The sequence below is a fragment of the Punica granatum genome, chromosome 6 (genome assembly GCF_007655135.1).
Source record: "Punica granatum isolate Tunisia-2019 chromosome 6, ASM765513v2, whole genome shotgun sequence".
Lineage (NCBI taxonomy): Eukaryota > Viridiplantae > Streptophyta > Magnoliopsida > Myrtales > Lythraceae > Punica > Punica granatum.
Genome location: NC_045132.1, coordinates 17,474,067 through 17,487,519, shown reverse-complemented (window position 1 = coordinate 17,487,519; position 13,453 = coordinate 17,474,067). Strand labels below are relative to the sequence as shown.

The window sequence follows — 13,453 nt, the reverse complement described above, 5'->3', positions numbered from 1 at the left end:
TGGTACGTACACCTTGCACCCTATCAGCTATCGGCACACAAATTTCTTCAACATTTTAATTTACGCAAAACAATATGATTTTCGCATAAAAAAATTTTTCATCGCACCAGATCAATATTAAGCTGACATTTCCTATATATATCTTTCATGAATTGGGTCCTAATCTAAGTTATCACAAACCAAACCAAGAGTATGTTGACATTAACCACCAAAAAGATCGAAGATCCGACTGATGTTCCGATTACCTTTTTGGAATTATTTATATACGTAACAAGAAGGAACTTATACATATATAAATTATTATATATGAAGGAATAAACAACATATGCCAGCATGTCAGGCCAAAATTTTCATGTGAAAGCACAATATTCTATATCCTAATTAATGGTGACGATCTTTCATCGAGGGAGAGACGGAAGGAGACAGTAGTAGTTAGTTCCATGAAAGGGACCTGCAAATGTATTACATGTAATAAGTTGACGGAGACTGTCGTATAAACCGTGTACTGAAAATTTTCTTAATAATATATAGGGAAAATAACCCATATAGCACAATTTTTTACCTTATTTTCACTTCTTAGTATGTTTTTAAAAGTTATCACGATCTAGCACGAATCACCATTTTATTCCCGGATCTAACACATTGTTAAACTCCGTCTAAAAACCATTAAACACCGTTAGACGGAGTTTAACAGTGTGCTAAATCCGAGAATACAATAGTGATTCGTGCTAGATCGTGACAACTTTTAAAAACGTGCTAGGAAGTGAAAATAAGGTAAAAACTGTGCTACATGGAGCTATTTCCTCTTAAAAAAATATTTACCACTTTTTTTGGTGTTATGATTTTGATAGTTTTTGTGAACCGTACGATCTCAAAACAAGGTGAAACTTTTACCCTATGTTCCTGATGTTATTATAAAGCTCTACACAAATGTTTAGATTTTTCTGGATGGTGAATATTCATATAAAAAATATTTACCTCTTTTTTTTGTGTTGTGATTTAGATAGCTTTTGTGAATCGTCCGATCTCAAAACAAGATGAAACTTTTACCCTATATTCCTAATATTATTATAAAGCTCCACACAAAATTTCAAATTTTTCTAAGAGGTGAATTTTCAAATAAAAAATAATTACTCTTCTTTTCGGTGCTCTAATTTTGATAGTTTTTGTAAACCGTCCGATCTCCAAACTAAATGAAAATTTTCCCCGTGTTCCTAATATTATTATAAAGCTCCTCACAGATTTTCAGATTTTTCTGGGCAGTTAATTTTCAGATAAAATATATTTACCTATCTTTTCGATGTTCCGATTTTGATAGTTTTTGTGAATCGCCCGACCTCAAAACGAGATGAAACTCTTACCCCATGTTCCTGATATTAATATAAAGCTCCACACAAATTTTCATATTTTTCTGGGTGGTGAATCTTCAAATAAAAAATATTTACCCTTTTTTTCGGTGTTGTGATTTAGATAACTTTTGTGAATCGTCCGATCTCAAAACGAAGTGAAACTTTTACCCCACATTTCTTATATTATTATAAAGTCCTGTACAAAATTTCAAAGTTTTTTGAACGGTGAATCTTCAGATAAAAAATAATTACCATTCTTTTCGGTACTTTGATTTTGATAGTTTTTGTGAACCGCCCGATCTCAAAACGAGATGAAACTTTTTTCCCATGTTCCTAACTTTATTATAAAGCTCCTCAAAGATTTTCATATTTTTATGGGCTGTGAATTTTCAGATAAAATATATTTACCTATCTTTTCGGTATTCCGATTTTGATTTTTTTGTGAATCACCCAATCTCAAAACGAGATGAAACTTTTTCTGCCATGTTTCTGATATTATTATAAAGGTCCACACAGATTTTCAGATTTTTCTGAGCGGTGAATCTTCAGATAAAAAATATTTACCCTTTTTTTTTGTATTCTGATTTTGATAGTTTTTTGTGAACCATCCGATCTAAAAAATAGCTTAAACTTTTAACCCATATTCCTGATATTATTATAAAGCTCCACACTAATTTTTAGATTTTTCTAGGCGGTGAATCTTCAAATAAAAAAAGGGAAAAATAGTCTCATATAGCACAGTTTTACCTTATTTTCACTTCCTAGCGCGTTTTTAAAAGTTGTCACGATCTAGCACGAATCACCATTTTACTCCCTGATCTAGCACACCGTTACACTTCGTCTAACGGTGTTTAATGGTTTTTAGACAGAGTTTAACGGTGTGCTAGATCCGGGAATAAAATGGTGATTCGTGCTAGATCGTGACAACTTTTAAAAATGTGCTAGAAAGTGAAAATAAGGTAAAAACTGTGTTATATGGGGCTATTTTCCCTAATATATATAAGTAAGCAACGGCTTCGTCTTATATTTATTTTATTTCATAATTTATTTTTTAAGGAGTCGGAATCGGAGTATCTTCAGCAGAATTTCTATAGGTCTCTGACATCAAAATATTATATGCCGAGTCGAATATGAATTTACTTCAGGGTCAGCGCGGGGAAAGAACATAGAACATCTCCTTAATATAATGTCCATGAAATGACTTGGATACCATCCAGAAGTTCCGCGACATACTGCACTTCTTAGGTTGTAAGGGACCTAAATGGCAATAGAAGAGTAAGAAAAGTAAAATAAAATAGCATGAAAATTCTATTGGCAAAAATCTATATTGAAATATCTTAGTTTTGAGTTTGCTTGTATCATTACATTGAAATACCATGAATACGCCAAGGGGGCGGTGTGCAATCCCCTAAAATACTGGGTGTAGTGCAGTGGCTAATACGTTCACCTGGTAACCTAGAGATTTCGAGTTCGATTTTCATCAGTGGAACTACCTGTGTCCCTTTATTTAGATTTCCTTTATATTTCCTTATACCAGGCCATGAACCTCTTATTTTAACCAAAAAAAAAACACTGCAAATGAAGATATATCAAATTTAAAGATATATTACTAATTAAAAGAAATTGTAGCTTGTAGTGTAGTTATGCACGCTCTCAATTAGTAATGAAGAGATTTTAGATTTGATATTCACTGGGACCATCCGTACCCGTTTATTAACTATTATGATTTCTATTTCATTATATTAAGCTCATATGTCTCCCTTGTAACTTAAAAAAATATATATTACTACCTAATATATAAAAGATCCCATGAGTATAAAAGTTTTCCCATAATTGGTAGATTTTCTCAATCAAGTATTCTGTCTCTATTCACCCAAAAAAAAAATTGTCCTATCTCTATTTCAAATAGAGAGACAGATTTTTTAGACGGAAATTTATGTCTTTATTTAAAAATAGAGATAATTTTTCTTCATAAAGACAGATGTCTCTATAAACGTGATTCCTGTAGTTTATTAGGGAACGGGTGATAACTGAATTGCATCCATACCAAAATCATCGTCAAATTATATAAGAGCACTTCGAACTCAATATGATGAACTCTCAGTATATACAATATAGTACCGCAAAGCAACAATGTCTACAAAACTATATAGCCGAAAAGAGCTAAAAATATCAACGGGCCAGGACCCGAACATGAATGTACGTATGATGAGCTTGCCCAATGCATTTTCCGGGATTTGGATGATTAGTAACAATGCTCATTGATTGTATTGCAAGTATGAGATCTGCCTTTGAAGCTTCATCTGCTCGTAGAACTTGGCAATGAACTCCTCGGCTCTGAGGTCGATATCTTCGCCCTCGTCCTTCTCCTCATAATCAAACCCTCCATCTTCTATGAAGCTTTTCCTCACACTATCGCATGATTTGCACCCGTAAGCAACGTCAGCGCCACCCTCTCCATCAAAATCATAATCAAATTCAATTTGAGGATTAATGCAGGGGATGCGGGGCACGAGGAACCGCATAGAGTGGGGCCGGTGCATCGGAACGTGGAACACGGGAGTCTTATCAAAAGAGAGCTCATACTTCCTTATGTAACCGATCTGGTCATTCCTCCGACGGCTGTTGATGTGTCCAATGTTCTTCAGGAACTTAGGCACGAGCTGGAGCTCCACCATGAGCCGCCTCCTGAAGACCCCGCCCTTCCGGGCCCAGAACAGTACGACCCGCAGCAGGCTCCACACCCTCTGTCCGGCATTCGAGCTCTTTTTCGGCATTGTCGTCAGTCAAGTGCGTAGAGTAGAGAAGGAAGCTAGGCTGTCGGCAAAATTGTTTGCAATGGAAGCCTTTCTTTTATTGGATAAACTGCAACGGAAGATTTATATGAAGAAGAGAAGGGAGGAGATGTTTATATATATGAGTGATGGGGTGAAAAGGAAGATTGTGGGAGACGCGAGGGAAGGAATAGGGACAGAGAGAGGACAGTTAAGCGATGCGTGTGAAAACTGGGAAAATGGGCGGCGGACTATTAATTATTACACTGTTTCGGTGGACACACGGCTTAACAACACGGCTGGCCAAATGACCAACGGTAAGGTTAAGTTGTCACTGTGTTTGTCAATATATATGTGGACGAAATATTGCTCCCTATATATTGTTTCCATCAAGGATTTGATAAGAAGGGACTAGAGTGTTGGAGTGATTCATACATACGGAGAAGGAAATTTATGTGTAGATTGACTGACATGAAATTCTTTATAAATATCTTTGAGTATATTCTCCTTTTACTAGCCGCCGACTAATCTAAGAGCGTTATTATTTAGCATTATCAATGGGGTCTTTATGCCCCGTCTTTGGCTTTCTTAATTTTTATTTTGCATCGGGTCATAGGGCCTCGTTTTTTTACTATCGAAAAAATACGAAATATATTAGAGAAATATATTCGGATATTTCTAAAAATATTATTTACTTATTTTATATAGGATCTTTTATGGTTGTTAAAAGTGCCTTGGTGGGTGGAGCCCTGGACACCTTGTAGGGCCAGTGAGAGAGACTGAAATCATGGGCTGGTGATGCTGCGATTTCTCGAAGAATTCTCTGGGTTTTGTTCTTGTAATCTCGGTTTAGAGTGAGAGGATTCAGAAAATTGAGAGATTGATTTAGAAACTTTTCGGGATTGCATTTGTAATGTGGCTGGGATGAAGACATATCTCTGACCGCTGTAATATTTGATTTATTCATCTAGCAAGGATTCTTCTGCTCTATATGTGAATGTTTTCCTCGGTTTTAAGGATTTTATCATGTATGCCTGATGTTCAATTTTATTTTTCTATTATCTCATCGTGTTTTAGGCATCTTGTCACTACATTGTTACTGCATTCATTCTATTCCTCTTTTTCTTATTTTAAAAGAGATTCATGAATTTAGTAAGCGGAAACGAGAATCATAAATAAAGGGCTACGAGCAATCACATTAATATGAATCGAACCTTAGTTCAGAGATAAGCATGTGTCACTGCACCAAATTATCACATCTTCCTTCTCTTAATGTGCCCATTAATTTCCTAAATATTATTTAAGATGGTGGATCATCTCATAGAATTGCGGGAATAATGTATCTTATGGTTTTTATCTTAAAAAAATAAAAATAAAAATAAAAATAAAAATACAAGAAGCTGGAATGTGTTGCCATTCATATGCTCTTCGGTTGACGGTTCGTCCAATCTGTATAATAATAAGATTTCAGTTATTTACCGAAGTTGTTAACAAGTACGAGATTATTTACAGCCAATAAATTAAGAACAATTTATGATCTCTCAATATAATAAATTATATTAATACTACATTAAACAAGAAAAAAAAGAAATAGATTCAAGTTGCAAACATGACGCTTCATCTCCATTAGCATTCCCTTTTTTTTCACAGGGAAGTAGAATTACATTGTAGACTTCGTGAGAAAAATAATGTGTCAGATTCTGATTGAAAAATTTGTATATAACAGAGTCATCAATGGAAAATATACAGTAGGTCGAGAGGATAAATAAGACATTGTCATAGTGTATTTTGGTCAATTTTAAAATTTGAATGATGTGATAAATCTGACTATTTGGCCACTCATACACCATGCAGTAACACAGAAATATCCGATGCTGTCTCATTGGTGGAGGAATATTTGGATGGGAAGTTCGAGCAATCATTGAGCAGCCACATATAATGTGAGTTGTCAATCTTTTGGTTGGATGACAACTATATATATTACGTCCAAATCCGCCGTTGCATGACGTACGTCCACTTCTGATGATCGGCTTGACCAAAATGCTGCTGGATACACGCAGTAAAGAGAAGATCAATAATTTTTTTGGTAAATAAATTAGAAGAACATATCGGTTTTCCTCGGTTAATCTTATGATTAGAGGATAGGATACTATTAGTTAATCAGGAATAAAAAATTTGTACAGAACCGCATGTAACGTGGGCACAACATCTAGTATATATCTATACATGTAACATTCGGATTTCTTTTGTCAAGTAGCGTGAAAGAGCAGATAGTTCAGTAATGATATATGGGGGCATCATGAATTGCAGTAAGCTTGTGCTTGTTTAAACTTAATTTTAAGTAGTGAAAATTTAGTGTTTAAATTTTTGGCATCAGATGAAGTAATTAGTTGATTGATTAAGTGAAAATCATTTGGTTGGAGCAAATGTTGAAATCTGAAGTTCTTTCGTGTTGTTACTTGCCGGCCCAATATTTTCTCTTCTTTTCACTTATACCCAGTATTTAATATCTTGTAATTTTTTTTTCCATTTCTGAAAATAAAAAATAAAAAGGAGAGAGCTCTCGTACGATCAAGGTCCCACAAATAGAGAGGGAGTGGTGTTGGCCCAGTGTCCGACCAGCACTAGCACAGACGAGGCCACAGGCAACGTTGCTTGGGCGGTAGTGGCCAGCACGAGATCTATCATTTGACACCGCTGATGTTTTCGTCACAGGAATATGGAATGGCAGCAAAAATAAAAACCTTGATGCCAAAGAAAGTGCCCTTTGGCGACAAATATATAGCCACGAAAAAGGCATTGTGGCACATTACTTATTTGTCCTAACAAATATATGATCGAGGGAACAACTTTGGACTACTAACCACAAATTGCTCGTAGTTATGATGTACCTCAATAGTTAGAAACGCAACTATCATAACAAGAATATAGAATGGCGCCAAATAAATAGCCTTTGGCGGTAAATATATAGCTATGACATCGGTTTTGTGGCAAATATGGTATTTCCTCCCACAAATATACAATTGAGGCAATTGTTGTTGCCTACTTACCACGACTAACTCGTAGCGATTACATACCTTAGTATCTACAAATGCTATGATCGTCACATGAATACCCATGGCGCCAAAGAGACACTCTTTAGCAGTAATTAGATAGCCACGATATCTTATTTGTGGCAAATCACTTATTTCTTCTCACAAACATACAATGGTGGCAACTGTTCGTGGCCACTAACCACGGCCTACTCGTAGTAATGAAGTATATTAGTAGTTACAAAGTGTTTTATCGTAATAAAAAGTACAACTGGCGCCAAAAAGATACTATTTGGCGGTAATCAGATAGCCACGATATATAGTTTATGACAAATAATATGTCTTCTCACAAACATGCAGTGATGACAACTGTTTGTGACTACTAACCACGACCTACTCGTAACAATGAAGTATATAAGTAGGCACAAATCATTTTCCTGTTACAAAAAGTGCGACTGGAGCCAAAAAATTCAATTTGGCAGTAAAATTATATTCAAGAAATTATATTCATACTAGCTAATATTTCGGTCGTTGCTATTGCAGTGCTTTGTTGCCACGATATACCTATTCGTGGGAATCAAAATTAAGAACGGCCACGAAAGCCCACAATGTGACTATAAGGGAAGTTATTGCCCAAATTGTCTTATTCGTGAAAAAAAAGAAGAAGAAGTCGTGGCTACAGAACCGATCCGTTACTGTGAATTTGTTGTAATTAATTACATTCCACCACCTGCCCACTAACACCGTCAATGTTCTCTGACGTGGCAAAAAAATCGACATGGCCCAAATATTAAAAATAAAAATTTCTTTTTTGTCCTGTAGTAATTCTTTTTTAGTTTTATTAAAATGAAATAAATTTTTTTTTGAGAAAAAAGAAAAAAGGCTCTCCTCTTGATCTCTCCCCCAAATCCCCAACCTTCTCTCCACATCATGAGGCGCCCCCTGAGGTCCAGAGCTCCGATATGGAGAAATCACCGAGATTGAAGGTCACGTACGCGGAGGCATCTAACCTCGATTACCAAGAGGGGGCAAACGAGGCTGCTGCCAAGGTGGAGGGGCGGTGTTTGAGAGGGGTGTTGTGATCGTTGGCAAAATTGGAGGTGTATCTCCTTTTACACCTTGTGGTGCTGGTCACCCCAGGAAGGTTCGATTCTAGTGGTCAGTAGGGCCGATGCCATAAGAAAAATCGCCACCGGAGATTGGATCCATTGGGTCCGGGCCTAGTCGTCGCTGGAGATCACTCACACACACACACACACACACTCTTTCTAATCTGAAGATTTGTGAACTAATTTCTGGACATGGGACTGTTCTTCAACAAAAGCCCAAAACTTTTTCTTTTCTGGTTTAAAAAGAAAACAAAGAGAGAGAGAGAGAAAGAGTTGGTTGATTTGGGAAAGATTAAATACAGGGGCGGGCTCGAATTTGATTTGAAACCTTTTGTCGATCTGGGAAGTGGGAAAGGGATAGCGGGAGCTAGAGAGGATTGTGAAGGTTAAGTTTTTTTTTTTTTCAATTCATTTCTATTTTGTGCTTTGCCGACACGCCGTAGGGCTAAGATCCATTAATGTTTTCAGCAGATCTGGCTTCTCCAACTCGAGACCAGGCGGGAGAAGTTCATGTCTGTGCCGTAGATGGATGGACAGTGGCGGGAAGGGTTTGTGATTTGCACAATTCGAAAATTTAAAGTATCTTGAAGGGTGTTTAGGTCTTTTTGTCAATTTAATTTGCTTTCGTCTTATCTCTCTCTGTTTTTTTTTTTTTTTGCCATATCAGATGCCCTGTCATAAAACACTGATAGGGTTAGAGGGCAATTAACGGAATATAATTAATTGAAATAACAAGAAGCCCAAGCCCAAACTCAAATAAGCATATCTTGGATATATCAAGAAAATATTCTCATGATGTGAAAAAGAGAAGATAATATATCTTGATCCATAGACTATGATTATTATTATCTTAATTAGATAGTATATTTTATTTAGATAGAAATTTATTTAGAGTTAAGAGTTTTAAGTTTCCTATTTTGGAACAATTACTTGTTTTGTTTTAAGAAGTTACATTATAAGAGTCTATAATATATTTTTCTATTTTAGTATCTTCTTAATTGTCTTAGGCCAATGTATATGTAGTCCATCTCATTGTACCGGAACGGCTAGAACTCTATATCTCAAGAATAATAATGCTTCTTTGATAAAGTTGAGAGATTTCTCTTTTTATCATGGCCCTTTGGGGTGTTATTTGTCGGGTTTAGACGTGCTCTATTCCCTTCGACTCTAAATTCAAGTTTAGGCGTGAGAAACCGTGATCCATGCTGCGTCAGTTGGTATTAGAGTAGGAGCCGCCTAAATCTGATATGGCGAACGTAGCGAATCATAACTTTGATAAGTACAATTAAAGTATTGAAAATGATTTTTAGAAAAATAAAATTAATTTAATTTTAAAAAAATTATTTCAAGAAAATTTATCCCGTTGATATATTTTTCTGACTTGATCTTTCATTTTGATAGAATATTCTAAACAAAAAATAGAGAAATGAATCTAAATTTTTACTAAAAGTTTACAAAATAATTAACAGAAATATTATTTTCATGAATAGTCTTGCAATGACACCCATAACTCGGAAATCCAGAAAAATCCGAACCAAATTGATCAACAAATTTCGAAAATTAAACACCTTAAGGGTCAGGGTTAAGTTTTAAAGAAATAAAATTAGAAGAAAGTTGATTGAATCCAATTTTATGCATATATAAATTTATTTTAGTAATTCATATTATATATTATAATTTATACTTAACAAATAAAAAAAACCAATTACACTTTATATCCCACCTAAGGTGGAAGAGTAAATTTAATTTCAGTTGCAACTGATAAGTTGTATTGATAATCGATATTAGATTTACATTTGAAGTAACTTATCTCTTTCTTTTTAACGTGTCCTTGAGGAGTAAGAACGAAAATTTACCTAGATCTCGTGAAGGAGGACATTGACCGCATGAGGATTGTAAGCTTGTGCAGCAATATTAGCAGGTGGTGGCGACAGACACTATAATGACAATGGATAAAATGGTAGCCAATGCATGTGAACTTAAGAAAAAGAAAAGAATAAAAATAAGGAGAGAATAAGAAACCTAAGATAAGAGAAAATAAAATTAAGTAAAAAAATTAATAAAACATATTCGTCTTCTCGTTCTTTCATTTTTATTCTCCCAAATGCATACTTTTATAATCATAGATTCCCATAAAAAAAATTGATTGGACTTTGAAAATAAATTATCGATGGCATAACGTCTTAAATAATTTTTAAATAAATTAATATAAATTTTGAAAAATTCGTCAAAAAATATAATTTTTTAATCACAGGATATAAGTCAATAATTCATCAGAAAATATCAATCTATAAAATAATTTTTAAAAATTCTTAATATAAATTTTGAAAATCTATCGATACAAATGTAAATAGAAAACATGGTAGAGAAACCGTGAGCGTTGAATGGAGAAGTTATTTCACATTTGATACGTTTGTTAGAATGAGTAATTTTTAAAAAGAACATGCCAGGTAGTTTCTATAGTGAAAACTTATGAAATTGTGCCTTGAAATTGAAAGATCATGAGAAAGTATAGGTATAAGTTGATTTTTGAAACTATAAAAAAATAAAAGGATTATGGTCAAAGAAAGAGAATACAGGAATTTTTTTTTAATGATTACCAAAGTCAAAGAATAAGAATAATTAAAGGAGAAGTAAATAAAAACCAAAATAGAAAATAGAAAAGATACAAATGTAAATAGGAAAGGGGAAAGAGGAACCGTAAGCATTGAATAGAAAAGTTATTTCATATTTGATGCGTTCGTTAGAGTGAATAATTATAAGAAAGAACATGTTAGGTAGTTTTATAGTGAAGAAGTATGAAAAATGTGACTTCATAAAAGTTATGAGAAAGAATACATAAAAGTTAATTTTTCTATTAAAACGAGTGAAAGGATTACATGCTATTGAAAAGATGTTTTATTTAGTAACATTCGTACCATTTGAGTAAAGGGAAAAATAATAATATTATTAATTTACCAAGGGTAAAAAGAAAAAAAAAAGTTGGAGAAACACTTTGAAAAGGGTCGTGCTTTAGAAGAGATGTTCAAAGTTTACTCTGTTGAGGCAATATATGATAGAACATATGAGCTAGCGACTGTTGAGAATGAGCGATGAATATAAAGTTAAAAGTGTGTGAGAAAAAATCATACTATCAAAACACATCAAAAGTGTGGAAGTAAAATGTATGAAAAAAATGTAAAAGTTTATGAAGGATATTGGTATTTTTTTGCACAAAAAATTGAGAAAATAAGAAATTTTGAAAATAACTACCTGATCGCTATAAAGAATGTATGAACTTATTAGGACAACAGAAGTTGAAAATGAACATATGATGCAACGAAATTTTGAAACTATAAATCGTTATGAAATAATAATATAAAAAACATGCATGTGATGCAATGGCTAGCTTGGTTTAGAGAGATGTAAGATAATAAAGCGTAAAAAATGAGCAATGAATAGAAAAGAGCCGGTTTATATATATAGTTAAAATGTGCGATCAAAAGTAACAAGTCAAAAAGGTGTGAGAAAAATTAATGAAGGTATAAGGGCATTTTTTATATATTAAAAATTGGAGAAACTTGCCATACTTTTATATGATATAAATATATATTGATTATGGAAGAACTATTCATAAGGACAAATTATCTATTCTGTATAGTAAACAATTTAAAATAATACAATAATGAGAACTCGTATATTAACTGATAATACAAGATTAATACGACAACTTTAAATCTCATAGCTAGAATCGATTAATCAATTAAACAAATAATCTAAAGTATTAACTATCTTAATATATAATGATCAAGAATTATACAAATGAAATTTATGATATGCGCAGGAATATGGATCCTATATATGAATTCTAGGATATAAATAGACAATGAAACCAAACGGATTATTATTTTCGAATTGAAGATAAATGAAATTAAGTGGAGTAGAGTTAAAAAAATTTGTGAAACCAAACGGGCCATTATTTTCAAATTGATATCAATTGATTAGGATTGAGCTCGTAATCACTAAATTTCAAATTGGAAGACTTTTGTCATCATACCAAGCAAACTCCCTTACCCTCTTTAGTTTGACGACCACGATGACACCAATTTCTATGTCAGATATAAGATCTTTATTTATCCCTAACAGATAAGATCCAAATAATGCTCCAAAAACATACAAAGCCAGTAGGAAAAATAATTTCAACTTCTTAATGAGAAATTACATCACATACTGTCCCAATGGTCCCCAGAAAAAACACTGGAGAGAAAAGAAAATGAAAAAAAAAAGAAAAAAAAAAGGTACAAACATCAATAAAGAGGAAAAATTGGCATTAAAATCAAAATATGAGAAATTTCACCTCCTCAGCCCTCAAAGTCAAAGTGTCAAAGCTCAAGTGCCAATCCCCCTTCCAATGTCTCGTTACGTGTTAGTCTATCAGCTGGGGCCCGCACCAATGCAAGCGACACGTGTCAGGATCACAGGGGCTCAGTAACCGTGCACGATCTGGGAGCACTTGTCCTTGATCCACCTGATCCCTCTCCTCAGCGACGCCTTCAGCCTCCCTTCCACGCCATACGCCTTGTACCTCGCGATCCTCTTCTTCCTCTTCATCTCCGGGTCCGTGAACCCCCACGGCTTGGCCGCCGCCGCCGCCGCAACGCCCGAGCCCTGGCCAGGCCAAGTAGCCCGGGTCGGACCGGGGGGCGGATCGAGCGGGTAATGAGGGGGCCGGCCAGCGCTTTTGCCGCTCACTATCTCCATCCTCCGGTCGCCGCCATAACCGTACGGCCTCTCGGCCGAGCCGAACCCATCCATCATCGGGGAAGCGCCGACTGGAGTCGAAGAGAGGAGCTTTTGGAGGGGTTTTTAGGGTTTTTAAATAGAGGGCGGAAAGAGAGGGAAAGTGAGAGATTCCCAGCAGGGGAGGGAAAAAGCACTTTTCTTGTATGAATTAAATTTAATTAATTAACCAGATCAAATTAAATTAATCTGGGTTAGGGGGTTAATAATATGATAGGCATGTGGTTTGATCAACATTCCAAATTTAGCTTAATATAATTACACGAAGCAGCATTTAAATTTCATCACAATGCTAAACATGACTGTCAACATCTATAAAAAAATCCTCATCACATTATGATAAGGCACCTTTACTGGCCCGCCGTTGCACACATGAAAACTTGCCACATAAATATTTAACGGGAATTTTA

General features: G+C 34.7%; 2 protein-coding genes across 2 annotated transcripts; both read right to left on the bottom strand.

The window, feature by feature from the left end:
• Positions 1-3,384: 3,384 nt before the first annotated feature.
• LOC116211590 lies at positions 3,385-4,238 on the bottom strand. Its single transcript, XM_031546038.1, has one exon. It carries the CDS (start codon positions 4,124-4,126, stop codon positions 3,608-3,610), a length of 519 nt encoding a protein of 172 aa, XP_031401898.1. The 5' UTR covers positions 4,127-4,238; the 3' UTR covers positions 3,385-3,607.
• An 8,490-nt stretch (positions 4,239-12,728) lies between these two features.
• Positions 12,729-13,058, bottom strand: LOC116212207. Its single transcript, XM_031546776.1, has one exon. The coding sequence runs from the start codon at positions 13,056-13,058 to the stop codon at positions 12,729-12,731; it is 330 nt and encodes a 109-aa protein (XP_031402636.1).
• Between the last annotated feature and the right edge of the window lie 395 nt (positions 13,059-13,453).